The 26,542-nt window shown below is 36.6% G+C and overlaps 1 protein-coding gene across 1 annotated transcript; it reads left to right on the top strand.

Annotated features, from left to right (window-relative positions):
* The first annotated feature begins 260 nt into the window (after positions 1-260).
* Positions 261-24,804, top strand: FBXO36 (F-box protein 36). Its single transcript, XM_086468589.1, is given in 5 exon segments — positions 261-356; positions 8,033-8,107; positions 19,720-19,828; positions 20,294-20,466; positions 24,386-24,804. Coding segments are annotated over 5 exon segments (645 nt in total). The 3' UTR covers positions 24,578-24,804.
* Positions 24,805-26,542: the final 1,738 nt, after the last annotated feature.

The following is a 26,542-nucleotide window of genomic DNA, read 5'->3' on the forward strand; positions in this document are numbered from 1 at the left end:
CTCGGCGGCCAGTATCCCTCCGCCGGGGTCGTCACCCCTGGGTCCGCGCGAGTGTCTCCCCTTGGGTGAGGGCGGGGGGCGCGGGAGGGGGTGGAGCCGGCGGGGAAGTGAGGCTCTGCCGGCGGCGGGGGCGAAGACCCTGCCCGGCCACCACGTTACTGCCGGCCCTGTTCCTTTAAGAGGGGGCTGGTCTCCCGGTGACCCCGCGTGATGTCCGCCTCTTCCTGGTTGCCATAGACACCGCCTTCCAGCGTCCCAAAATGGCGTCGTTGCTGCAGGAGGAGTTGTTCGAGACGAGCGGGCAGGCCCCGGCCCCCAGCAAGGACTTCTGCCAGCCGCTAGTCACCCGGCGGGAGGTGAGTGCTGGGCTGCTCGCGGCGGCGGGCGTGGCGCGGCGGCTGCCCCGCCGTTCTTTTCCCCTCGCTTCGTGGTCGCCGCTCCTTCCTCCGCCCGGGAAGGAGGGCAGCTGGGGCCTGCTCCCGGCTCCTCAGGCAGCAGCGGCTTCAGTGAGGGCTCGTCCTTGGGGAAGGGGGGAGCTCGCCGCGCCGCGCCTTGCCGTGCCGGGGAAGGGTGGAGGTCGCCTATTGACGCCGCCAGGTAGCGACCCGGGAGGCGCCGCCGGTAAGCGCTGCTAGTTTGGTCTCCTGAGGGCTGGGAACGCCTTGCCGCACCTTGGGATGCGGTGTCGGTAAGTATTTGGGGAGCAGGTAAGGGGAGCATTCCTCCAATCAGGGAAATAAGCAATGCTAAATATCCTGGAAGAGACTTTTTTTTGAGCTTTTTTGAAATGTGCTGCAAAATATGCAATACGAACATTTTTCAGACCCATCTAACAGTAATCATCAATGATGAATGAGATTTAACAAATCTGATCATGAAGTTGTAAGGTTATTAAATGAAAATGCAAATTTCCTATCATTTTTATTTCGTTTTGACCTATTTTTGACCAGCTTGACTCAGTATGTGTGAGACAAGAACATAGATGCTTGTCTCAGGCTGGACATACTGATTTAGAAATTGTGACGTTTCAAAATGTTCCTGAGAAAGTTTTTAAAATGTCTCACTAGAACAAAAAAAAACAACATATTTTGAAACTAGGAGGAAGTTTTTATTTTGTTTTCCCAAAGTAAACCAAAATAGTGAATATATTTTCTTCCAGGGATTAAGCAATTGTCAGGCTTGTAATTGAGAAATTAGAGGGAGGGGGAGGTGACAAACTGAAGTTCAGCTGCAATTGCAAATGGTCTTTGTTCTGTGTATTATATCTCCTTCTTTTGGTCTCTCTGGTGCCAAGATTTTCTTTTAAAATCACTAGTGTCTTTAGCAGTTTCAGAAAGGGGTTTGGTTTCGTTCTCCTCAAAACAATTTTTTTTTTTTTAAAGTAGAACTGACAAGGCAGCCTTAGGGAGCTTTGAGTTCCACCAAAGCTGAGAGTAATTGCGGTGCTGCACAATAGCTTGGCAATACGTGCTTTCTGTAGCTGAAGTCTTGTAATGGGCCTGTCCCATTGACCTTATAGGAATCATATCAGTGCTGTGCCTGTTCATGGAATATGTAATTGAGTGTTACAGGTTTTTTACTATTCACTTTTGCATCCGGATAATAAAAATAAGATGTTCTTTATTATTATTTTCTTCAGTTTTTTGGTTCTCATATCGGTTTCCTGTCAAACACTTCAGATATCCATTTTTGCTTTTGTTTTCAGCTGCCCAAATATATCCTTAAAACAAACCAAAGTCAGTTAATATAAACTGTCAGTGGAAGTAAGTTAAAATTATTCTGTAAGTATTTATTGTACAAAAGCATTACTAGGAAGTTTTATTGACAAATAAGTGGTTTGGATGATGTGGAAAAATTTCATTTTGATTTTGTGATGATAAGATCATTCGATTATGATACCATGAAGATATGTAGCTGAATATATCACTATATCCTCTGAAGCTGCTGTATCTGATTCAAACAAAACTTCTCAATTCAATCGCATTTGAATTCACTATTGCTGAAAACAACTAACTTCACATAAGTAATCTCTGTGGTTTTAAATGCTGTACATGTGAAACTTCTGGATGCCAGTTAGCCTTTCTGCAGACTATAGAATCTCCTGAGAATCTGTGTCAAAAATAATAATTGAAGGTATATGCATTACTGACATGCCAAGTTACATATCACACAAAATATAATTAGCCATACTGTGTTAGCATATAGGAGGCCTAGTTGTTGGTTCACGTTCACAGTATGCTGTTTTGCAGTCTCCTAATAAATAATAATCATTGTCTGAAAGACGTTACAGTCTAAGCCTTCAACCTTGCACATAGTTACATAAATGCTGAAATCTGCTGCTTTGAATAGTCCCATTCTTCGAAGTCAGTGGTTTCAAAATGGTCCATTGTTTTTCTTTAGAAACAAAAAGGGAGTTTGTGGCTGCATGGTGGATTTGTACGAAGGCTCCCATATTTCTGTGAGTGTTGCCCTACTTTCAATTGTCTACTTGGGGTTGACATGAGCAGTAAATTGAGCTCCTTCAGGATGAAGTTATTAATTTGCCAGTCGTGTCTTACACAGCTTCAGAGTGTGTGTACCTCTGGTCATGGCCAGGATTTCCAGGTATCATCTGACTATCAAATCAAACTGTCATAGAACCGGAAATCCTGTACAAATACAGAAGGTCTTAAGAATGTGTTAAGGTGAGAAATTTAGTTGGACAAGGAGGCCATACCTGGGGGCGAAAAGCAAGTCCATGGCAACAGGCTTTGTGTTCAAACAAGTTATGCAAAATGTCCATGGCTTTTGTTTAGCTTTTCCCTCAGTTTCTAGGAAACTGACATCTTTCTTCCGTCATGCAACCGGGTATGTTAGGGATGTTCTCCAGAAGGCATTTTTGAAGTCTGTTGCTGCCTCAGGATAAGTACAGTAGGCCCAAACTGTTGTATATTGTATGATTAAAATAAATTAACTAGAATTGCTGTAGATTGAATGAAAGGATGTCTCTGAGAGCAGAGTTAAGCATACACTAAGAAGTTTGCTGAAGCAAAGTATAGGACAATAATCAAATAAAGAAGACAAGACAGACAGAAAGAGTACCTAGAGTGTGATATTACAGGGGCACACATCCTCAACTGTAAGCACGTGAATTATTTTATTACTGCAAAAATAAATTGGAAAACAATTCTTTATTAATTTTGATATTGTCAATTGTAATAATAGCAAGGTATACTTCAGCAGGCTTATCTGTGTTGAACTCTGATCTAGAGAAACTAGGACACCTGGATAAAGAAAAGTAGGGCCTGCTGTGGACAAACAAGGTATTGGAAGCAGACAAAAGCAGAGGCAACTTTGAACTCTGCTAATCAATTGAGTGCAACAGTAGTTAGAAAAAAATTAGCTAGAAATACACTCACTTGTCTGTGTGAATGTATTTGTGTCCAAAATCTGACAGGGAGACCCTGATGGTAACTTTTCATTTTGCAGCAAGAGACAGCTGCCATTCCGGATACAAATTCAATTTCAATTATATTTCAGCATTAGATTTGTTAATCAGGACTTAATAAACAGTGAGCATGCACTTCCACTGAGAAGTTAGAAGGGAAGATTGCCAACTAGTTCCTGTATAAGCTTACTTCAAGGAGGATGCGTAAGGAGGAGAGCCTTGTAACTCATTGCAAATAACTCTTCTAAAAGTAGACTGTATAGAGGTACAGATACATAAATGAGTGTTCACAGAATACAGTTCAGCCAGTTGGGCTGTGGAGAGAGATCTTTTGAACCATCAGTGAAAAGATTTTTTTTTTAATTATTATTTATTTATTTATTTTTCCCCCCAAGAAGCTATTTTAAGGCTGCAATCATAACTTTACAAATGCAGAGGAACTATCCCACATATTTCCCCTGTGTGGGCATCTACCAGTCCCACTGCAGAAATATATGACTGAAAGAGGTGACTTCAAGTCATCAAGTCCTAGTGCCTGCTGTTTCATCCAGCCACATAATAGCTCTTCATAGCATAAACGAGACTTGATGTGTTTTAAAGGTAGTGAGGCTTTTTTTTGCTTTGCTGCTTCACACGGAGCAACTGCTCCACATCATCACTTCTCTGATGGTTAGAAATGCAGTTGTACAGACTATATTTATGGCTTATTTTGTGTGTGGTTATCTTTTAGCTTGAATACTGACCTTGTGTGTTTCACCATGTTATATATGGGTGTGTGTAAAATGTTATATTTGTTTAATAAAATGCCCTCTTGATAGGGTTTGTTTTGTTTTTTCAGTCTCCACTTGTGAAACAGACTCTCTACTTCCTGGTCACTTTAGTATCTTTTCACTGTATTTCTTCCCATTAGAATTTCTGTTCGTAATAAGTCTTAGAGTACCATGTGCAAAAGCATTGTTAATTCCCTGTGTCTTCTGGAAAGTTCTGTGTGATTTAAATTTTAGGATTGTATTTAACTTCCTTTACCAAAATCACATTCGTGACTCCTGATTGTCCTTCGATCAGTTGTTATTCCAATGTCTTTCTCCTCTGACAACTTTCAATTTATAAACTTTTGGTTTATGGCAGAAGTTATTTCTAGATTAATGACTTTGCCATTTGTACTTTTCAATTTCTCCGCCCCCTACCCCAGGACTGCTTTGAGTTGTTATGAAGGAGAAGTGTGTGTACATGTCAGCATAAACATGCTAAATATAAAAACATGCTTGGCCATAAAATGTGTACTAGGAATCCTGCTAGAATTCATGGGAACAGCTGATAGTTTTTGTTCTGCGTGTGTAATATTACATAGAATGGGGGTCTCTTTTGTCTCAAGATTGACATTGAGGATGGCAATTTGTTTAACATATGCCTTTCCATATACCTTTCACTCTATATGTTTTTCAATCACTCTTGAAATGCCAAATTAATTATTTGATACGCCAGTTATAATTTAGCAAGGTTTGTCACAAACAACAATAGACATTAGCTGATTGTACAAAACGAGCAATAAATCATATGACTTCCAATATTAAACATAAGATGACTTGAGATAGCCTCACAAATAAGCTTTCAAAATAAAATTTCCTATAAATTGTCTAACAGGTAAGTACAGATTTTGAAAAGTGCAAGAGAAGAATCCAGATGATGGGGTAGTGTAAAAAAGGTCAGTAACTCATTTTGGTCAAACAAGGATTATAGACACCCACCCCAGCTCCCCAGAAAAAAAAGTCTGATGCTTAATCTGCTTATAGAACAGGCTGACAACTAGAAAGATGAGGCTGTAACAAAAGAAACATAATGGGAAAATGATCCACTCAACGTGTAATTAATACTAGCATCTGTCACCATTTAATGAATGCTGCACTAATCAGAGGATTTTGTCATGTTAATGAAATGTTTAGCTACTTACCAATAAAAGACAGGCATCATATGTATACAAAACTACTATCATTCTGTGCAATATTCCACATATGATCTGCTCATATAACGGTCAGGATAACTGAATTTTATCAAATATGTAACTGCAGAATTGTATGTTTGGTCAGAGATCAGCAACTAGTTTCTCTAACAAATATATACGGGACATCTAGATGAGCAAATAGGGTAAGTAACTAGGCAAACAGTTCTGATGACTGTTCTTGGTTTTTACCCATCATTGCTCAGTGTTCACTTGTACATCTTCAATCACTTTCTGATTGATCAATATATTCTGAGCACAGTGTATTATTTTGGATTCTGAGAACTATAATATTTTCTTAAAAGATCCTGTAATTAATTGTTTTCATTTCAAAAATAAAGTTGTTTTCTGGCTTTTTTTAGTTCTAACTAAAAATTCTGAACCTACAGCACTTAAATTGTAAAAAAAAAAATAAAATTTAGAAAAAATACCTTTTCAATAAACCACCCGATTCTATGTCAGATCTCTATAAACTCTAAATTTAAAAAAAAAAACCCAAAACCAAAAACAAACAAAAAAAACCCCAACCAACCCCCAACTTTAGCATTGTCAATATAAATTTCAATTTTTAGGATACATCGATAAGTTATTGTTTTACTGATTGTGGGCTGGTTGTTTTTCATTGGTGAGTACCTTCAGGCTTTATTGAAATTTATGAGGATAGTTCCTCCGTTTTGAAAAATGGTACTGTAAAGTTAACGAAGGGTTGCCTTTGTATCTTGGGCTTGTTTTTACATCTTAATGATGAAAGTTGATGTTTAACCTGTTTGATTGACAGAAAATGCCATTTGAAGTGCTTAAGCCAGATGGATTGGGGAAAAAAAATTAACAGATGTTATTATAATAATTAAGCTGAAATTAATTTCATGTTGTATGAAATAGGTTTTTTGCAAGATAAGTCTGATTTTAAGTAAAGATTGGTGGGAGATGAACCTTTTTCAAAGTCGTACTATTTTATTTGCGGTTGAAACCTGAAGGATGCCGTACCAGTTATTGCCTAGCTGGGTCAATTCTAGTCAAGTCTCTTCTTTGACAGTTCAAATGGAGAATTTAAGTTCTTAACAAACTAAAAGAGCGCAGAAATTTCTCTAAAGATGGTTTAAGAAATGATAGTTCTGTTATGAGCTATTTGCATAGAGGACTTTAATTGAATAATACTAGCAACTTTTTGTTGTTGTTGTCTTAAATTAGAATAATTTCAAGCATAGTTTGGTGACTTCAGGAGAAGGAAGCCATTTTGTTCTATCTCAGGACATGCTCTGTTATGCTGAAAAAGTGTATTTCCAAAATAATTTAACACTTTCGTGGTAATGGTATTGCACAGTATTAAGCAATTAATATCAGGAGAATGTTTGTTAAGCGTAAAACACATAGGGAAATCTGCTTTGCTTTTTCTCTGTCTGTAATTCAGATATTTAAGTAAACACTAGAGCTGCTTGGAAAATGGAAACATCTTCCCTGGGGAAATAATGCTGTATTGGAAAAACATGAATATTGTTGTCAGGTGTTTCTGTCCAAAGCTAAAATATGATGGTTTAGCAATGTTGTGATGTTGTCGTTTAGTCCGGATGCCTGATAGTATCTCTCAGTTCTTCCATTATGTACTACCTCTGGATGTATGCAGTTGCTAGATCGTATCCATAATGTTTTAGGGAAGCTTTGGGAATTCTTTAGTCGTGCTGCAATATTGAAGATGTAATCCAGCACAAGAACCCAACTGACATAGGAAGATTTTGACTTTTAACAACTGGAATGCAATTTGTGATGTGTTGCAGTAGCAATGTAGGCATTTCAGGGCTTTCCTTATAGGTGGATCAAGGTTTCTCTGCAGATGATGTTGCATACAGCAATATGTGGCAGGTTTTTTTCTTTCCCGAAAGACTCAGTTCTCTCAGGTTTGGGGTTGTTGGTTTGGTTTGGTTTTTTTCCCCACAATCATTACTGAATGCTTAACCCTTGAAACATTCATTTATGAATTTGAAATTATAGATATAATTGATATTGAGTCCTTAAGTGGTTATTACTTGTGAAGCTTAGCTGTGAGCCTATGATAATTCAGTACTGTTATCTGGGCTTACAAAATTCCTTTTTCAATAGTGGTTGAGCTGTTATTTGAAGATGTATTGGAATATGTTCTCATACTGATTTCAGGTAAGGTATGTTTGAGATAATAAAGTAATTTTAATTAATTCTTTGTTACCATTATTTGCTATTAATTTGGTTTTCTGTGTCACTGGTAGCCTAGAGATGCATTTTTCTTTTGTATAGGCTGGTTTTTGTCCACTTACAACCAGTCTTCAGCATGCAGACAGCAGTATTACACTGAATTGCAATGTTTAAGCTCCCATTTTATTTTTACACATGGCTTTAATGTTCGTGGCTTTCTTCAAAGGTATCGTGCTCGATCTAGTTCTACCTGCCAAGAGTGGTTTTCAGGTCATGAAGGTGTAGTAGTTTGCCAAGGTAAGCAATCGCCACTATCTTCTGCTTAATTAAGTAAATATTTCCTACTGTACCTAAGTGTCTCTTGTTTATATGTGCATTATTGTCAGTACTTGTTCTTCCAGAGAAAAATTTAGTTATATTCTTCTCCTGCCTTACTTTAGGTAGTACATCCCTTTTCCCTGTTGCTCTCTGTCTTGGGAAACCTCAGGAGTAATTCTACTTTTGTGTTATCAAAGGTAAGTTTGTGTTCCTATCTGTTGTCTCGTTCCCTTCTTCCTGCTTCAAGTTGAGAAAATAATTATTTCTTCTTTTCTGTTGCCTTTAACCATGAGCAATTTTCCTTATTTCATTTTCCACATACACAACAGCATTCATCGTGAAGAACCATCAGATACGTTTACTTGACTAGGTGTACCATATATTTATACTTTGTTTCTTTATCAAAAATCAATTAAATGCACTCAATAACATGTTCAAGGAAAGGAAGAAGGAAAGAAGTGTAGAAGGCAAAGCTACAAAAGGATCAGGATTTTTGTCTCAAGGTGTGCTATGCTGTGAAAGGTCTTATCTAAAGATGCACCAGTGTAATTTAAAATTTGTTTTTAAACAAACTTGCTAAAGCTGGTCTAAACAGCTCTATGGATGCTTATTGTAAAGATTTACTTGATTTTTGATTTGGTATAAACTAAATCCATTTGTGTTACACTGAAATAAGCCTAAATTGAACCAAAGTAAAAGTGCCTGCAGCTTTTGGATGGAATTCACTAAATTAGATTAAAATTGTGCACTGGATGCAACCAGGGTAAATGTCATCCATTGGATGGAACCTGAATTAGACAAATTATTTGGAGAAGTGTAGTAACTAGAAGACTGAATGCTAGTGCACAGTAAAAATGATAAAAATCATTTGTCAAAAAAAGGCAAAATAATATTTTAGAAGCAGAAGCCTAGCCAAGTGTCTGAAGCTAGAGGATAATAGTGAACAATAGAGTGAAAGGAGTGGCAACAGATGGGGCTTGCAGGCAAGAGAAGCAGTGTAGCTGGAAAGCATCAAAAGAGCAAGCAGAAACTGGTGACAGAAAGTGCAATGTATGCTTTTAATATACATTCACATCAAATTATCATGACAACAGATACTGAAAGGATAGATTTCAGCATTTTCTAACTTGGTGCTACAGCTGAATTGTGCAGCTGTTTCTCTCCTGTGCAGTTTACAATGAGACTGAAACCTACAGGTAACCAGTGATAAGTTTAATGTAAAACGAGTAATTAAAATTGGCCTGCACAAAACTAGTGTTCGAAGAAACAGAAAAGAAAAAAAAAAGTTTTCAGAGAGCATGCTACCTGTAGTACTGAGTTGATAACTGATAGGGCAAAAGGGCATAATTGTCACCACAGCTTTTTCTGAAAACTGGATGAAAACCAGGTAGAAATCAAGCATATCAGAATGCCTGCACAATGTGATGTATTCTTTAGTGTTCCTGTCATTTGATCGGGTGGAATTAAAGCTGTAGACAGACAACAAGGGAACTTTGAAAAACACATTGAGAGTGTTAGTCTGTTCTTAAAAAGTGCAATGAGATTTTTAGGGGCTAGCACAATAGATGTTTCTCTAAATTTAGAGTAAAAGATGTCAGTGCTGAAAGTGCGCTGACCACGTAAGAATATAGGAAAACAGTTTTCAGCAGATAGCAGATTAGACTGGTTGTAGGTATATACAAATCAGGATAAGAAGTGTCCGAGAAGGGAGCAGTGTAAGAATTGAACTGACTTCCTATGTAATAAAAAAGATTGCCAGTTATGTGCACATACTCTGCTAAAGGAGATGCAGATTTCCTAGAAAAGGACTTTCCACTGTAACACTGCTGTAGTTTAGGAGTTTTAATATACATAGCAGGGAGTCTTGACTGTTCTGTTGTTTGGGTTTTTCACTCTAATGAAGGAAAAAAAAAATATAGCAGAGTAGACCTGAAATTGTAACAAGGAGACCTTGAAACTGAAGTAAGGAGGGCAAAACTAAAAGAAATGGTTTCAAATGAAACCACTCAGTGTCTTATCCATCTAGAAAGGAATGTTATGATTTGCACTTAGCTAGCATCCTTTGTTCTGTTAAATAGTGGAATAATGTCTTCATGGAGGTCTTATCTAGGTCTGCCTGTTTAATCATGTTAATAAATGACAAGTGTCATGCTCATAATTGAAGACTCTGATCCTCAAGAGTAATTTTTTTATTCCCTCTGATAGTGTTGCTTTCCCCTCAGCACATAGCCTCTTCCCTTCTGTCTGTCAGTCTTCTGCTCTTGTATTGTTTCTTCTGATCGGTGTGCACAAGTCTGTGTAAAGGTAGAAGTTAGCCTCCAAAGCACCTGTGCTGTAAGCACCTGTGATAAAGATCTTTAGCTCTTTCTTTTTTTTTTTTTTTGCTTATTTTCTTGCTTTTTAAATTTATTTATTTATTTTCCTCTGCAAGCTCTGGGAAAGCCAATGAGGAAAGACACTTACATAAGAATAAACCAGGTATGTAACTGAGAGGAAGGGAGGAGACCATGGCAAGGCAGCTGGTTTCTTACTCAAGCATAACTACTGCGTTCCCCAAAGGAAAAGATAATTATTTTTTCCAAGCTTTTGATTCCATCTTCCTCCTGTATTTTACTAAAATGTCGTTCAGATATTGTGGAAGCCTGTGGAAGTCATGCACAGAGGGCTGATACTTAGCTTAAGTGGGTTGATGTTCCTGAGTGAGTGAAGTGGGGGAAAAATGCACAGCTTCTTAGTTGCTACATATGAAAATTTGGAATTGTGGCATTTCTATTCTCATCTTCTCTATGCACTTGGAATATTTGTCAATAGTAACTCACGAAACAGTTTGCACTGGCACCAGGAAGTCCTCTTTCTGTCCGTATGCCATTGTCTTTACAGTTGTACTCTACTGCAGTCACTGTTTTGTTTGCTAACTAAATTGTTTTATCTTTTCTTGCTATTAATAGTAGTTTATTTTTTTTCTCCAAAACCAAAGCAGACGTAGAGGAGGGAAATATGTGGGCTTGCATGATAACTATTGTGATCCTGAGAAGAATCTATACAAGCTTTCAAGTACACACTATTGTCCAAAATTTCAACCTGATGGTTTGAGAGGATTTTTTTTCCTTGTAGAACAGTTTCTTTAGCACAGTATATCAGATTTTGTGCTTCGGACTCTTTAGTGTATCTGAACTGGACATCCCATAGAAAGACTGAACAATGGACTATGTCTAATAAATGCCAGAGAGACCTACGCTTTTTTGTTTTCCTTACCAGTGCACATGAGAAGGAAACTACTACCCTGTACAGATGTGATCCTATCAGCATAGACAAAATAGTAATTTGTGTAACTTCCTGTACTATAGCAAATTCAAACATAGAATTTTGTAGCAATTGTCAAATGAAGCACAGGTGTTCTAAGCCCTACTTCAGATTTGAAAAAAAAAAAAGGGAATAATTTGCCAGAAAGGCAAGAAGCATCCAATTTCTTAGACATAACAGGCAGCAACTAATACCTATTTGATTTTGTATTGTGCCTGTCTGAAATGTGGAATGGCATCAGCATATGGATTTGGTTTAATTGCAGTTTGGTGACTTCTTGCACTGTTGTACCCAGATGTGGTTCATTTTTTTTGTTCTTACTCCTAGAAAGTTTTCTTTCAAGGACTTCTGGGAACCCTAAATTAAGGCTTCATTAACTGCAGCATGTTTATAGTTCATTTTGCCTTCTTATCCAATGGAGCAGGTTAAAACCTGCCAACAGTTTTGAGGTACACAGATATTTTAGACACTCTCAAAATAATCTTTGGCCAATGATAGCAAAGTAACAGCTTTAATTGCAGATGTTCAAAATCAAGCAGAAAAATAAAGGCTTTATTTAAAAAAAAAAAAAAAATCAAAGCAATCATAACAATCAACTCTGTTTTCTTCTGTACTTCCACCTCTCTGTGTGATTAAAAACTTCAAATCACACAACCCTTCCTGAATCCATCTTTCTCCAAGACCATAGGAAATGTGCTATGTATTGTAGTAGTTATGAAATAGTTTGTGGAGCTTGTAATTAAGACCGCTGGATGTTTGTTAAACAGTTGCAATGGAAGTAGCACAGTTGGTTTGTTAAATTCTGCAAGCTGTAAAGGCTAGAGAGGTGGTACTACTTTCTACATCTTTCCAAAGAAACATGCAAATCTGCAGGTCATACGTGTTGTACCTTAACAGCATTATGTGACTATTCCTCACTGCCTTGAGATTTACTCTAAAAGTAATTTAATTAGGTCTTAAGTTTCAAGTGCATTATGGATGTTCTAATTTTAACTCAAATGTATTCTATATACTTCAATGAACTGAAGAGTTTTATTATATGTGAATTTCAGTATATAAAGAAGAAGAAATAACAGTGAACTATGAAGATGGTCATTCAATCCAGATAAACCAGTCTTCTCTTTAAATTGCTGCTAACTTACAAGAACTACTCTTCTTATGGAAATATTAACATCCATATTTATGTGCACTTGTGTTTATTGATTTTTTTGATAAAAAGATTTTTTCAATAGAACCCTGTTTAAAATGGCAGGAGGCACAAATACATACAAGTCACAGTACTGATACTACTTAATTAGTCAGAGGACAGGTGGGACATTGTCCCTGAGTAGCCAGTCAGAAAGTAAAAGAATATTTAAGAAGTAACTGTATAGCAGCAATAAAAGCTGGCCTGCTCACTAGCCTAGCACAGTTGGAGACTTACTTTAAAGGGTGAACATACTAAGTCTTTCTGTTGACATACTATAATTAGGAGGGAGAGTGGTCTTGCTGGTTAGGCCATTTAACTTACTGTATTTTATCTCCTTCAGTTACAACTATTTTCTCAGCAGTATCCATTGGGAAAAGCAGAGTTAAATATTACTGTATTGCTTTACTTTTCTTGATAGTGTCGTTCGACCTGTCTCATACAGTATTGTTTTTCCTCTGAACATCTTACAAGACTCACCAGTATGTGCATTAAAACACACCTCATTTTTTAAACTCAGTACTAGCAGAATGATCAGGTTAAGGAGATGGATCTAAAGCCACAATGTGTTATAAGAAGTCTTCTATTAGTCTGTTTTTCATTGGTAAATGAACCAATTATTTAATCACGTATGAGCATTAATCACTTTCAGGACTCGTGAAGTTGTATGATATGGAGCTACGAGTTTAGTGCAAATAGTATTTTTCACTTTAGGTAAAGTGTTTATATAAATATTTTAGCGGTAGTTTTGGAGCATTTTGTCTTCTGTGAAGTTCTTCATGTTTATGACCTTAAAGCCCAGTTATAAAATTAAACAAAGTTTCCTGTTGTTGCTTAGAAGATGGAGATGGAAGATGTCAGTCTTCAATAGCAATGAGTGATCACAACTGCTTTTCAGCTCACTTAATTACAGCAACCCAAAGTCTCTAAAATAAGACAGACTTAAAAGTATATATTAAGAGTTTCGTTTGGTTTTTGTTTTTTAAGTCTCACTCTTACATGGAACAAGGAAGCTGGAAATAAGTTTTTCCTGAGAGTTGGTGAATTCCCTGTGAATTCTTCTTTTTACAGTCTAGGTCAAGCTAAACTCTGTGAGGTAATGATGGTGTACCAGTGGGCCATCCATCCTCATCCTCTGCTGGCTCCTGTCCATATTCCTGTATTTACAAAGGACTGAAATAGTCAGCTGAGCATTTACCTTATATCAATACATATTATAGAAGCATGGTTGGGCAAAAGTTTGCATTTCCAAGTGAATGTCCTCAGGTGATCGTACTTGCCGAAAAGCTCCATACAACATGATAACAAGGCTCTGAAAAATCAAGTAGTAGGCCACGAAAGAGAAACCTCAGTGTTCACAGATTGAGATGCTGATGGAATTTCATAAAACTGGCAAAAGATGCCTCTCTTATTGCAGGACTTAGGTCCTGTTACCAAAAGAAAACCCCGAAAACAAAAAACCAAACTTACTGAAAGCAATGGATATGAAAGAGCTTCTTAATTTTTGCAAGATTTTTTTGTGTAGCCATCATTAACTAACTTAAACATGAGAGTGACTGCCATTTTCTTTTGTGTAGAGACTGAGGAAATTTTTAGGAAAAAAAAGTTGCTATGTAACTGTGCCAAAAGCATGGTATGAATATTTGGTAATACTTGTTAAATGTCATCTCTGTAACTGTCAATTTCTTTGGCTGTTTTACATCTTGTGAGATACCTATATGTTGCTTGTTATGCTCTGTGAAGGCACAGTGGGAATATTTACTTAAATAAAGAATATATTTTAATTGCCAAGAATCTAACTGATTTTGGAGGCAGGAGGAAGAAAGGAGACTTAACAGATTCTTCAGTTCCACAAGGTTTGCATGCTTGCTTTTAAGTTAATCACAATATGCCGTTAGTAGCCTTACAAGAAACAATTGCCCATGTGTGCTACTGTTCTTCAGCAGCTTATCCCACAGGGATCAAAATAGCATTTGCTTTAGCTGCATCAGTGTCAATGCATAAGGATAACCTCACTCTAGCTTTTTATAAAGTTATTTAACATTTTATTTTAGTTCTTTTGCAAATACCTGTGCATCGTTTGTGCTACTTGGTTACATAGTTTAGATACAGTACATGGATGCCTCTTCTTGGTGTGAAGTGAGTAAAATTTTAAGGTACTTATTTTGCATTTTTTAAAGTGACCTAGAAACCTCAGCTTCATTTACTTGCAAAATGAGCATAGCTGTGTCTAAGCCTAAAGATTTTGATTGTTCTATTCAAATTTTCCTTTATTACTTATGCAGTCAAAGCTGTAGTGTGGATGTAGCTGCAACTGTGTGAAGAACTTTACAGGACTATAGTATCAGCTTCTCAATTAGATGTGGCTATGTTAGAATAAGGGTAGAAAAAGCTATGTCAGGAGAAGTGCTTTTTCATAAGTAAAATTGCATCTACATTAACATGGACTAGAAAGATGAAGGAAGCAGATAAGCTGGTCATCTTCACTGTGCTAATTAATTTCAGAATTTTAAGTGATGGTTTGGAAATTGAGCTTAGGTTTAAAAACTTAGGCAACTGATTAGCTGGTACTGGCTCCAAGCGAACAGTTAACTGAAAGATTTAGGTATACAGATCATAGCTTTAGAAACATCTGTCTTACAGTTATCTCCCTGAAGATGTTTCAATAATGCTGATATTTATTCCACTTATTTTATGTGAGGGTGACATGAGTGGTTTCTATACTGAGGTGTGTGAAAATGGAATGCTTTAAAAATAATAGATTTATTTGAAATTGCAGCAAAAATGCAACGATATTATGCAAGAGAAAATGAGACAAAATGAGGGACAGAAGCATTTGAATACTCTAATTTTGAAATCAAATAGTAAGGCAACGTAAATTTTTATAGACTCCTTGAATCCACAAAACCCAGCCAAAAGCAGAGATTCATTTTTTAAAAATATCTATGCAAAAGTAATAGACTGTGGGATAAAGCAGCCTGTGAGAAGGGATTTAGTAGAGGTAAAGTCACTAAGACTAACTGAGAATGTGACTGCTTTTTTCAGTAGAAGACACAATGGCTCCTTTACTGCACAGGGGAATGAGTGTTCGGACTGCAGTGACAAATCCAGGGCCAAAAAGAAAGACTGGGGATTTAGGCCATTTTCATCTGGGACAGAGGAAAATATTTTAATCTGGATCTCCTAAACCTCTGCAAGCACTGTTTTCTAAATTCTGGAGTCACCTTCCTTCTCCAATGAATGTCTAACTACTTGAAGTAGAACAAATTAAGAGAAAAATAGGGAAAATTAATTTCCAAATAACCTGTAATCTGAGAAATTATATTTTGAGTTACTAGTTTTAAGGAAAGCAGAAAGCTGAGTCTGGAGAAGTTTGAAATCCTAAAAATTTATATTGGAGAAGGAAACATATGTGCCTTTGTAACAGGGCTTTGCAATTCACACCTTTTTCAGCTTCCCCCAGAGGTTTCTCATGATACAGTACGAGTCTGTCACGTGAGACTTGTCTCTAGTTGTACAACTTGTGAATTAGATTAAATTAAGGGAAGGTGGAGCCCAGCATCCTTAGAAGATGGCTTACCATATGACAAACTTCAGACATTATTTTCTCATACAATGTAAATAGTACTATGCTTCTGTTAATCTACAGTCCAGATTAATTTTGACAATAGATTCTTCCAAAATAGTTTATTTCTTGCTAACTTCCACTTAAATATTTCAGTTGTTTTATTCGTCTAAAAAATTGGTACGACTTTTTATCTGAAGCCTTGGCTGGTTGCTGCTGTTTAGATTTGGTTCTGCTCATCCTTTCCTCTTCTCTCTTTTTTTTTTTTTACGAAGAAATGCCAATGGAATAAGCAATGTGGTAGTGAATTGCTTTAACATAGGCACCTCCAAATAACATTGGGAATGAAATGTGTCCATGGTAACCAGAATTAGAGTACTTTCCATTCTTCATCTTTTTAATCTCTGCAAAAAGTATAGGTATTACAAAATCTATGCAATATTTTTCTTTGAAATAACCATGTGCTAACAAATTACCAAGGTAACTGTATTTTGTCCTGGGTATTTGTACATTAAGGAAGTTTTTAAATGGAATAGTGCTATTGACAGTTTGCTCCACTGTAAATGAAAGAATAATGTTTAGAAAATATACAGTGGCGTTTAATATAATTACTTGAATATTTTGCTTTTCCTGTGCCTCTGCATGCTGGCCTGATCTTCCCATTCTGGCAGATAGTTTTGTTGCAGTGTGCTTCCTAGTGTAACAATTAAGAGGAGGAGAGTTTATTGAAATATGTATTTCTCTAATTTTTTGAAGTCAGTATTAAAATGCTTTGGCATTTATAATTTTACAAGAATACAAGAAAGTAAATTTGTATAACCCTGTTAAAACATCTACTTAATGGCTTTAAAATTAGGATGGAGGTATTTCATTTGTAGAGTATTGACTTAGTGTTCTATTTTAGGGTTGGTTGGATTGTATAAAGATAAAATCTTACACAAGATCTTATACACGCATATTCACTCTAGTGTTTAGTTTAAATATGTTCTTGTACACCTGTGTATACATAAACTTATATTATAGATAAAATACAATCGTACCCACAAAATACTGAACAAAAAGTATCAATACTAACTGAAAAGTTAGTCTTGCTTGCACCAGTGCAAAATTCAGGCAAGCATCTGCTATCTGTATACACTTAATTTTGTTCTACCGTATATCCTAGGCTGAAAAGTATTTATTCATGTATTTCGTAACAGATCACAACGTTACAAGCTTTTGTACAACATAGTTCTGCTTTTTTAAGAATTAGACTTCTACATTTGTGTATAGTTAAATCTATACAGTTATACAGAAGATTAACCTGAGGAATGTTGTTGGGTAGTCATCATTAATCATTTTTGTTAAGTGATTTTGGGGGCAGGTGGGCAGGTGGCTACTTTCTTTTTTCAGTTACACTTGGCATTTCCATGCTGAGAAGTGTTTTTTGGGTGTTGTGGTTTTTGTTTTTTTTTTTTTTTAAAGGAGTGGCACTTCAAACAGCAACATGAAAAGGCCAAGAGAAGGCATATTAACCAGATTTCTTTTCTCCTTTAACAATGGTTTTTTCCCTATAATATACCTTATTCTTGCATACCGTTTTGAAGGATATCCAAGCTGAGGAACATGTAGTTTTGTTTTGACCTTATTCTCACCTCATGTTTTGCACAAATGAAAATGGAAGTAACTTTATGTGTGGATTCTCCCTATGTTGCTAGAGATAAAAAGAGCTTTTGGAAGTACAGTACAGCACAGCATTCACTGTCCTATTATCCCCATGGTGGGCTACAAACATACTATTTCTAAAGCCTTCCCAGGTAGTGAGATTATCACTGAAACTCAATGACAAGTTGTTTATAATCTCTTTTTCATTTAATCTTCATATTACCACTCGTCTATTAAGTGGTGGTATTTTAGCAATGTGGTGGTCTATACTGCGCATGTACATTACAGAAATGTTAATTCTGCTATTATAAAATGTTTCGGTGGTCTAACTTATTTTTCATATATTCCATTCTAGAATGCAGATCAGATGAATGGGGGTTTTTGCCTTTAAAGAGGCAACTGTTTCACTGCAAAGGAGTGAAGATTGTGTGTGTCATTGTAAAATAGGATGAATTTATGCATCTGAGTAGGATGTTTTTTCTTCTGTTCACATAGTAAGGGTTATTTTCCACAGTATTCTGGATATGTCTAAGAGTTAATTGAAACTATTTTGTATATATGCTATCAGAAATATGATTTAGTAATTCCAGTTACCCCATATAATGATATATTAGCCAGAAGAGACACAAAAATGATAAATTTTAGCTGACTATATTTGACATTCAAATGTTGATGTTAAGCCTTTACTCGAACTTATTTACTGTTTACGGTATGTTGGAGATCAACAGGATACAAGCAAGACCTGAAAAATACAGAAGTTATTGGTGAATGCAACTCATTGAGAAGAACTAAGTATCTGTAACTCTGAACTTTAAAATCTACATTTTGACACTGAAATACCAGAGTGATCTTAAGTTAAATTTCATGTTGAGAGATATAAACCACTGTTGTCAGATCTAAGATTTGTAATGATAAATTTAACTCTGTATTCTTCAGTCAGTACATGTGAGTAATCTGTGGCTTACTGACAGTTAACTCAAGGCTTGCTTTTAATTTTCCTGTTCTACATGCCAGTAGAAAAAAATAAGACTCTATGGAGTGTATTTTTATATATATATATGTGTGTGTGTGTGTGTGTGTGTGTTCATAAATGTACACCTCAATAATATTCTCATTTGTCAGTTTTATCAGCGTGTCAGAAACCCACCTATAACAGTGTAAAATCCTCACTTAATGAAATGGAAGAAAATAAACTAGATTAATATTAGCAAGATTACAAGGTTTTTTTTTTTAATTTAACCTTGACTACACAGCAACTGAATCCTGCTTTTGTCTTGGAATGTGATCTTTGCCAGCAACTTGCATGAAGGAAGAGACATGATTATGACTTTCCTCTCCTGTAGACCCAGCTGTGACAGCAACAAAACTAAAGTCAGTATTAAAAGCTGACACACTGTCCAATCACATATGTAATGTTTTGAGAGAACTCTGGGAAAATTACTGATAGCTGGGGCCACTTGTTCTCCATCATTTCATAGCTACATAATTAACTATTTGTATTAATCTTTTGTCTCAGTTGCATGCTTTGTAATGCAGGCTTTCTTTTCTTTTTCTGACTGTGAAAATGGGATTTGAATGTGTGCTTCTGGAGAGCTTTTTCCAGAGTTTTCAGACAGTCTAAGTGCTGAGCTTTGAACTGTCCTATTAGTTTTCATTTTAACAAAATGTTAACATGACACTTTAACTTCTAATACTGTCACTTTTGAATGCCTGAGTAGTTGAATGGGTATTTCTTCTTAACCACATAATTTAATGCCTGATGAATTGTGCTTCTGTGACTAAATGAAAAACAAAAAGAGAGTGTTTATAGTTTTGCAAGTTGCAATGTCATTAAACGTGTTTTAATTTCTGCAAACAATTTGCACGCAGGGGTTAGGAACATTTTCTTTGTACGTAAAAATATTTCACACTTGTCCAGGTGCATATTGGAATGTTTATTGTCCTTTGAATCATGTTGTAGGGACACTCTTAATGTAACCATAGTCTGATCTCTTACAATAACTTTGTTTTGGAAATGTAGTAATATTTACACAACAATTAGCAATGTATTTATCTCATGGTACTCTATATTAATTTCTTTTTCCTTTTTTCTTTTTCTTCCACAATTGTAGGTAATTTTCAGATGGTGGAAAATCTCACCTAGGAGTAAATATCGTGAATCAAGACCTGGAGAAATTAAAGAATCCCATGAGGATTTTTTGAATGATTAATCTCTTCATAGTAAGATGACAATAATTACAAATTTGCTGTGGCATATAATGGAATAATGTAGCAATATTGATCTGTAATAACTTTCATGAAAGATGTGATTGCTTTGGCTAATAGGCTTTTTTGTATGCATTTCTTAATATAAATCAATGTATGAATACTGGAAAAACAAAAAGACATGATAGTAAATGTAAATATAGGATAAATCCCAGCAACACTGATAGTTTCATTATAAGAGGTATTAGCAACAAAAGTAGGTCAGAAAGCAATTATTTTTGTTCCTAGTAACTCAGTCCTTTTAGCGCTCTGTGCCAGCACATTTGTTTTTATGGCCTTGTCATGAGCCACCTGGATTCCCAATCTGATTTAACATACATGACACCAAGTGCAGAAGGTACTTGGCATTATACAAGTGGTTTGGTTTTTTTGTTGTTGGTTGGTTGGTTTGGGTGGTTTGTTGTTTTTTTTTAATCCCAGTTCAGATTGCTATAGTGTTTGGTGCCAAAGTTCTGGAACATGTCCTCAATCTGTGCCGAGATAACTATGACTTCCTGGAACGGCTTCTTGTCCCATAACTGCTGTACATCATTTCCTTTCTGGAGCTTGAAGATATTGCCAGGCTTTCTGAAGTTTCACGGAGATTTGAAATGGTAAAAAAAAAAAAAAAAAAAATTATTTTCAAGTTGTTAGCTTTGCTGTGCAGCATGTTGGTCTTGATTCATCTCATGTTTAATATAATCATCAATCTGTCTGCTTTACTTAAAGTTTGAGACAACAAATCAATCATCTGTATACAAAGAACTGTATGGGTGCAATAAAAACTGGATCTTAGAAAGGCTGTTAGAGAGATTGTGCCTATCCTGCAAACTTTTGTTGCATATAAGAAATGCAGTGATCTAGATAATTCCATTGTAACCCATGGTTGGGTGTTATGCAATACTTCCAGGATTAAGTACTTGCCATATAAAGCCTATGCTTTGCATTATGATTTGTATTATTGTAACGTGTAACCATGGACCAGGATCCCCTTATGCTAGACTCACTAACAAACAAAAAATCATTGCCATTCCTAGAGAGCTTACATTTTAAGTCTTTGACAAAAGACGGGAGCACAAGGAAAGGTATTTTTATTTTTTTCAAGATTTTTCTAGACCTCACAGCAAGGAACTATAAGAAACACAGAAGGAGAAAGAGATGACATTATGCTTGCTTGCTAGGAAGCTCTTGCTAACTATCAGGAAAGTGTGGGAAATAGTATTAACGTGTTGATTGGAAACTTTAAAGAGTGAATAACAGAAGTTGCCACTATTGGCTGGTGGGAGCTAAGGGTAGCCTCTCAGTGCTGAATGAGGGGTAACAAATAGGGAAGGGTAGCATGGAAGTCCCAAGAGAATGAGGGCAAATCTCTTTGTGCAAAAAGAGAAAAATTGTAGGATAACTTAGACTGTATTGGAAAGGAGTCCCATATTTCAACTTCCTTGTCTGTGCAGGATCAGGTAATTGGAGGGATGGAAAGAGAAAATGTCCAGAGCCGTAATCTAGGAAGCTTATTTTTGTGGGTGTGAGTACCTCAAAATTGCATTTTCTATCCCAGTCAGAGCCTGAGAAAAGGCTGGTACAGTAACTCAGGTAGAGGAAGAAAAGGCTTTCAGATTATGAAAAACAGGAAAAGCAGCATATTAAAGAGAAAAATAACTTGATTCTTATCCCCAGGGGTGCTGTAGGAACCTAGAATGAAGCCTGTCAACTTATGGGTTGTACCATTACTGAAAACATAAGTAGTGGTGAGACCTTAGAAGGAAGATAAAAACAGGTTTAGTCATCTTGAATCTGATGTGACAGCTAGATACTCTCTGAAAGACTTCAGAGAGACAGATTAACCTTTCAGTTTGGAGAACAGGACACGTCTCTGGTACAGAGTACATCTCCAAATTGTGTCAGAATGAGATTACTCACAGGGTTTGTACTATTTTGAGGCTATGTGGCCAAAGATTTCAAGAAAAGTTCTGTGGAAGATGGCTGACAGTTCAGGAGGACATGGATGTACTGCTGTCCCTATGGTGTGGCTACAAAGACATTATAGATGCTTTAGCGAGAGTGAGTTCAAATGAGTACAAGAAATAGGAGATGGTGTAAAGAAAGCACAGGAGAAAATGGCAAGGTAGCAAAATGGAGCATGTCATGAATTTAGAGATGACGGGCAGATGGTGGTAGATAACCTTGCTGAGTTCTGGGCTTTATTTCAGTTTGAAGATAAAAGCAGTTGATATTGTGACTGGGAAACAACCAGTAGAGGATGAGAGAATGAAAACAACTAACAGAGGAAGAGAATGGATAGAAGGGACGTCAGGAAATTATTTATTAGTATATTTGGAATCCAGCTGTCATTTGCAGAGTGTGAGTGGAGTAGATGAGGAACTGTGGGGAGCAGTAAACTCTTCATTAGCTTAACACAAAGCCTTGGATATTCTGGAATTTAAGGAAATCCTGGAAATAATTAAGTTACATGAAGACAAGATTTTGGCACAGTGAAATAACCTATTACAACTAGTAATGCCAGGCTCACTTTCTCTCATTTCAGCAGTATTTTTAAGGAACTAAAAAATTGCCCCACTGAGTTTTCATTTCCAGACTAATTTATGTGTAGGCTGGAGTGCTGCTTTCTGTGGAATTATAAAATGGCATGTTCAGATTTTCAAACAGTGACAAAATAGAGCAGTCTCTGCACTCAGGACTGAAAAGTGGAGTGTGAAAGGCTCCATACGTCCATCCTGTGCAATGCATCTAAGCTGAACTGAACAGGCATCTTCCTTGGTACACAAAGCATGGCATTTCTCTAACTCTGACTGTAAATCCTGCTCTCCGGAGCATTCGGACGCTTTCAATATGCATTTCAAAGTATTTTAGATTTTCACTAGGTACTATTTTTAAATGTTGTAAAAGAAGCTCCATCTCAAAAGAAACAGAGTACAGAAGTCCTACTGTGGACACCACCGTTCCAGTACTCAGTTTTCCAAATAGTTTTTGGAAATGTCTACATACCTCTACATTATGATGTCTCCCAGCACAAGGTGAGGATAGGATTCGTTTAGTTTTATTTTTTACAAGGTCATTAGATAGCCAAAACAGGCTACAAAAAGACAAACACGGCTTTCTGTGAGCTGAAGGAAGCTGCTCCCGCCAGAGGGAGCCTGGTTCCCAGCGCAAGGGAGAAGGCTCTGCGCCGGGCGGCAGCGCTGCCCTGCCGTGGGCTTGCTTGTTCTGATTTACAGAAGGGAAGAGCTAATTGTTATTATGCAAGTCAGAAGCCATTGGCAGGAAAAGAAAACCGCAATAATGACAGTGACTGTCTTTTTTTCTTTCTATATTTTTTTAATCGAACATTGTATTTGGAAATACAAATCTATGATATTAAAAACCAGTCTCCACTATTTTTAAAGTTAGAGTCCACTTTTCGTAGGAATAGAAGAATGGTAAGAGACATCGAGCAAGCAGAAATTTAAAGGAAACTTTAAAAATACATACATTTTTATTTCAGGACTTTTGCCTCAATAATCCCTGCTTTTCCTTTGCTAAAATATGCTAGCATGTTTTATGTGTGCCTGCAGTACAATCACTCCCACAATTCAAGAACAAAAATAGGGCCACATATACTCCGATACAGCTTTGCTGTAGTCAGTGAATTAAATAGTTTAAGGTATCCAGCTACATCAGCAGTAGGTAATAGAAGTTATACCAAGGCTTTTGCTTTTCTATTTCTGTTACTACTTGACAGATGTAACATCCACTTGCATTGGAGTAATCTAGTACAACTTCATTTAGGTCCCTGCAGTTACACAGTTAGAAGAGTGGAATGTTTACGGGGGAAAATGGATGTCACTATGTTTTGGTATAATTTACAATGCATAGATAATATACAACAACACAGAGTATCTTCCTAATTCTTTTTTTGTGGTGTTTCTGTCATCTACCAAATTACTTTTTTTTTTTCTTTTTTCTTCCTGTTTATAATGTAGTATTTCCACCTGATTCTGTTTATGAAGTCATTCTGAAAGAGGGAAGCTGCTCCTGAGAAACAGGCTTAATCCTTACAGTGCTTCTGAAAGCTTCCTAAAATTGCTTTTCTGTTAAGTCCAAAGGCAATTTGCTGCTTTTACGAGCTTTGAAAACAGATTTGTATTTGTGATGTGATTTCTACCTCCTGACAAGTTCTTTGGCATAATCTTGCACAACTTCATTGATTCCAGTGGGGATGTATGAATTATGTACCAGGAGAGTATGTGGCATTACAGCTGCTTTTAGTGCAGCAGAAAGGCCTTTGATATCATACCAAAAGAAGCTTCTCGAATTTTTTCCTGGAGAACATATTATATCTTTCATTGGCAACACTGGGCAAAACTTCCACTGATGTCATTGTGAGTTTTAACTAATGCTGTGTCTTTCAGCTTGCACTGCAAGTGACCTTCATACAAGGTGTCTATGTAGTCTAAACACACTTTGTGTAGTAAAATAATCAACAGCGTGTAAGCCAAACTATGATTTTAAGCCTCTACTTTCTCTTACAACTAGATATGTAACAGTAATGCGCTATGGGAAAATATTGTGGAGAACTTGTGTGACACAATTACACCTGAAACGAAAGAACTTGCCCGGGAAATGGGCTGGAAACAATTCTTCTTCACAGACGGACTTCAGCTACAGCTGCAGCTCCGAAGGAAGAGGCAGAAACTTGATGCTCAGAACAAAAAGCTAACTGAATAAAGGCATATTTTTCATTGAGGCAATTGCTACAAGGTGTAGATGTGCTGTTTATCAGGTCAGACATACTGACTTTTCTTCTTTAGTAAGGAAAGCAGATTATTTTAAGGACTGAAAAAGGAAAAACAAAATATGTCTTACTAGGAGCAACATGTAAATAATACAATGTTTAATATGTTGGGCATCCTGAAATTGTATTATAGTCAGCATTGTAACAGTTACTAGCAATAGAAGAGATTGTGACTTCTTTGTACTTCTTCGTTCTGACTTCTCTCTTTGTAAATATGCTATACGAGCTCCATGTCTTACATCAGATGCTATGGCATTGTCATTGTTACCTTTATAGAAAACCATCTATCATTTCTTACTGCAAAAATTGCTGATGAATGCTGAGGTTCTTACTGTCCACCACGGTTAATTTGCAATGTTTATAGGCAAATAACATGCAGCTAGTTCCAGAGTTTGATGTGTGTTAAAATGTTTTTAAACTCATTACCTAAACTTCAAGCAAATAATAATTTTGTCACCAAGAACAAACTTCTTTGGTGACTGAGAGGGTGGATCAAATGATCATCCTCATCTTTGATGTCCAACGACAGGACAAGGGACAACGGGTGCAAGCTGGAGCATAGGAGAGTCCACATTAACATAAGGAAAAACTTTTTCACTGTGAGGGTGACAGAGCCCTGGAACAGGCTGCCCAGAGAGGGTGTGGAGTCTCCTTCTCTGGAGGCATTCAAAACCCGCCTGGACACGTTCCTGTGTGATCTACTCTAAGTGGTCCTGCTCTGGCAGGGGGGTTGGAAGGGACCTCAAAAGATCATCTAGTCCAACCCCTAACATTCTGTGATCTTGGACAATCCATGAAAATCATGTTTGAGGCACTCTGCCAGAATGGTATGGGCAAAGTTCTTCCTCGATGTTGCTGATGCAGGAACTTTTGAAACTAATTGACTTCCATTGTTTGAGTTGCATATTTGATAAGAGACATGTGCTATCTTACAAGACTGTAACAATGGTTACTTCAGAGTGTTGTAAGATAAAGGCAGTTCTTACTGACATGACTAACTTGCTCCAGCGATCAACTTCAGTAATTAAGAGGCCAAATATTATTATTCTGAAAGTACCGGTTGATTAATGTATCACTTGCCACTGACTAGACTTAAGACCTGAGTATTAAAACAGTGACTGCAGTATTTGTATATAATAGCGTAATATTTGAAGAGTGTATTACGTTTACAGTTTTTTAACCTGTCAAGTATTAAACTTGAACTTTATAAATTGATTAAAAGCTATGAATACAGGGTTCTTAATGTTACTCTGTTTCTTTATAAAGCCGTATTTTAATTATTTTAAAAGATATTTCTAATTTATATTAAGAGTATTTTGTTCTACAGTTAACTATGTACCAATATTATTGAAGCATTTGGTGATTGTAGATCTTTAGATAGAAGAAACAAGTATATTCTTTCTTCTTTGTGACTATTTCCTTTTAGAACAATGATAAATACAAATTTCATTATGTCCATAGAATACTGTATTCATAACATTTCTGTGTAATAAGACTATAAAAGGTAATTTTGCTTTAGAGGGATGATTTTAAGAACTATGGTATGTGGACACAGCTACTAAACAACAGACCCTCTTTTCTCACTTTCTGTCAATTTACCACCAATGAATTTTTTTCTTAGCTTGTGCTCTCATAACAGAGTCAGGCAGTTTCAGGTTAGGAAACTAGAAGCCATGCTAGCCAATATGGACTGAGTGAACATTAATTTAAAATCCTAATTTAACTCTATTTTGTCAGCCCACCTCCCCTTCTCCTTGATCAACCATGTACCTGTCCTTTCTGTTAGGAGAAATAAGAACAATCATTTTTGCAGGAGAGTCTTCATTTTTAGGCTTAAAAAAATTAACTTCATTAGTAAATGAACAGAAAGTGACATTTTGGGCAATGTAAGTTTATTC

This window comes from Leptosomus discolor, chromosome 7, assembly GCF_034619465.1.
Source record: "Leptosomus discolor isolate bLepDis1 chromosome 7, bLepDis1.hap2, whole genome shotgun sequence".
Classification (NCBI taxonomy): domain Eukaryota; kingdom Metazoa; phylum Chordata; class Aves; order Leptosomiformes; family Leptosomidae; genus Leptosomus; species Leptosomus discolor.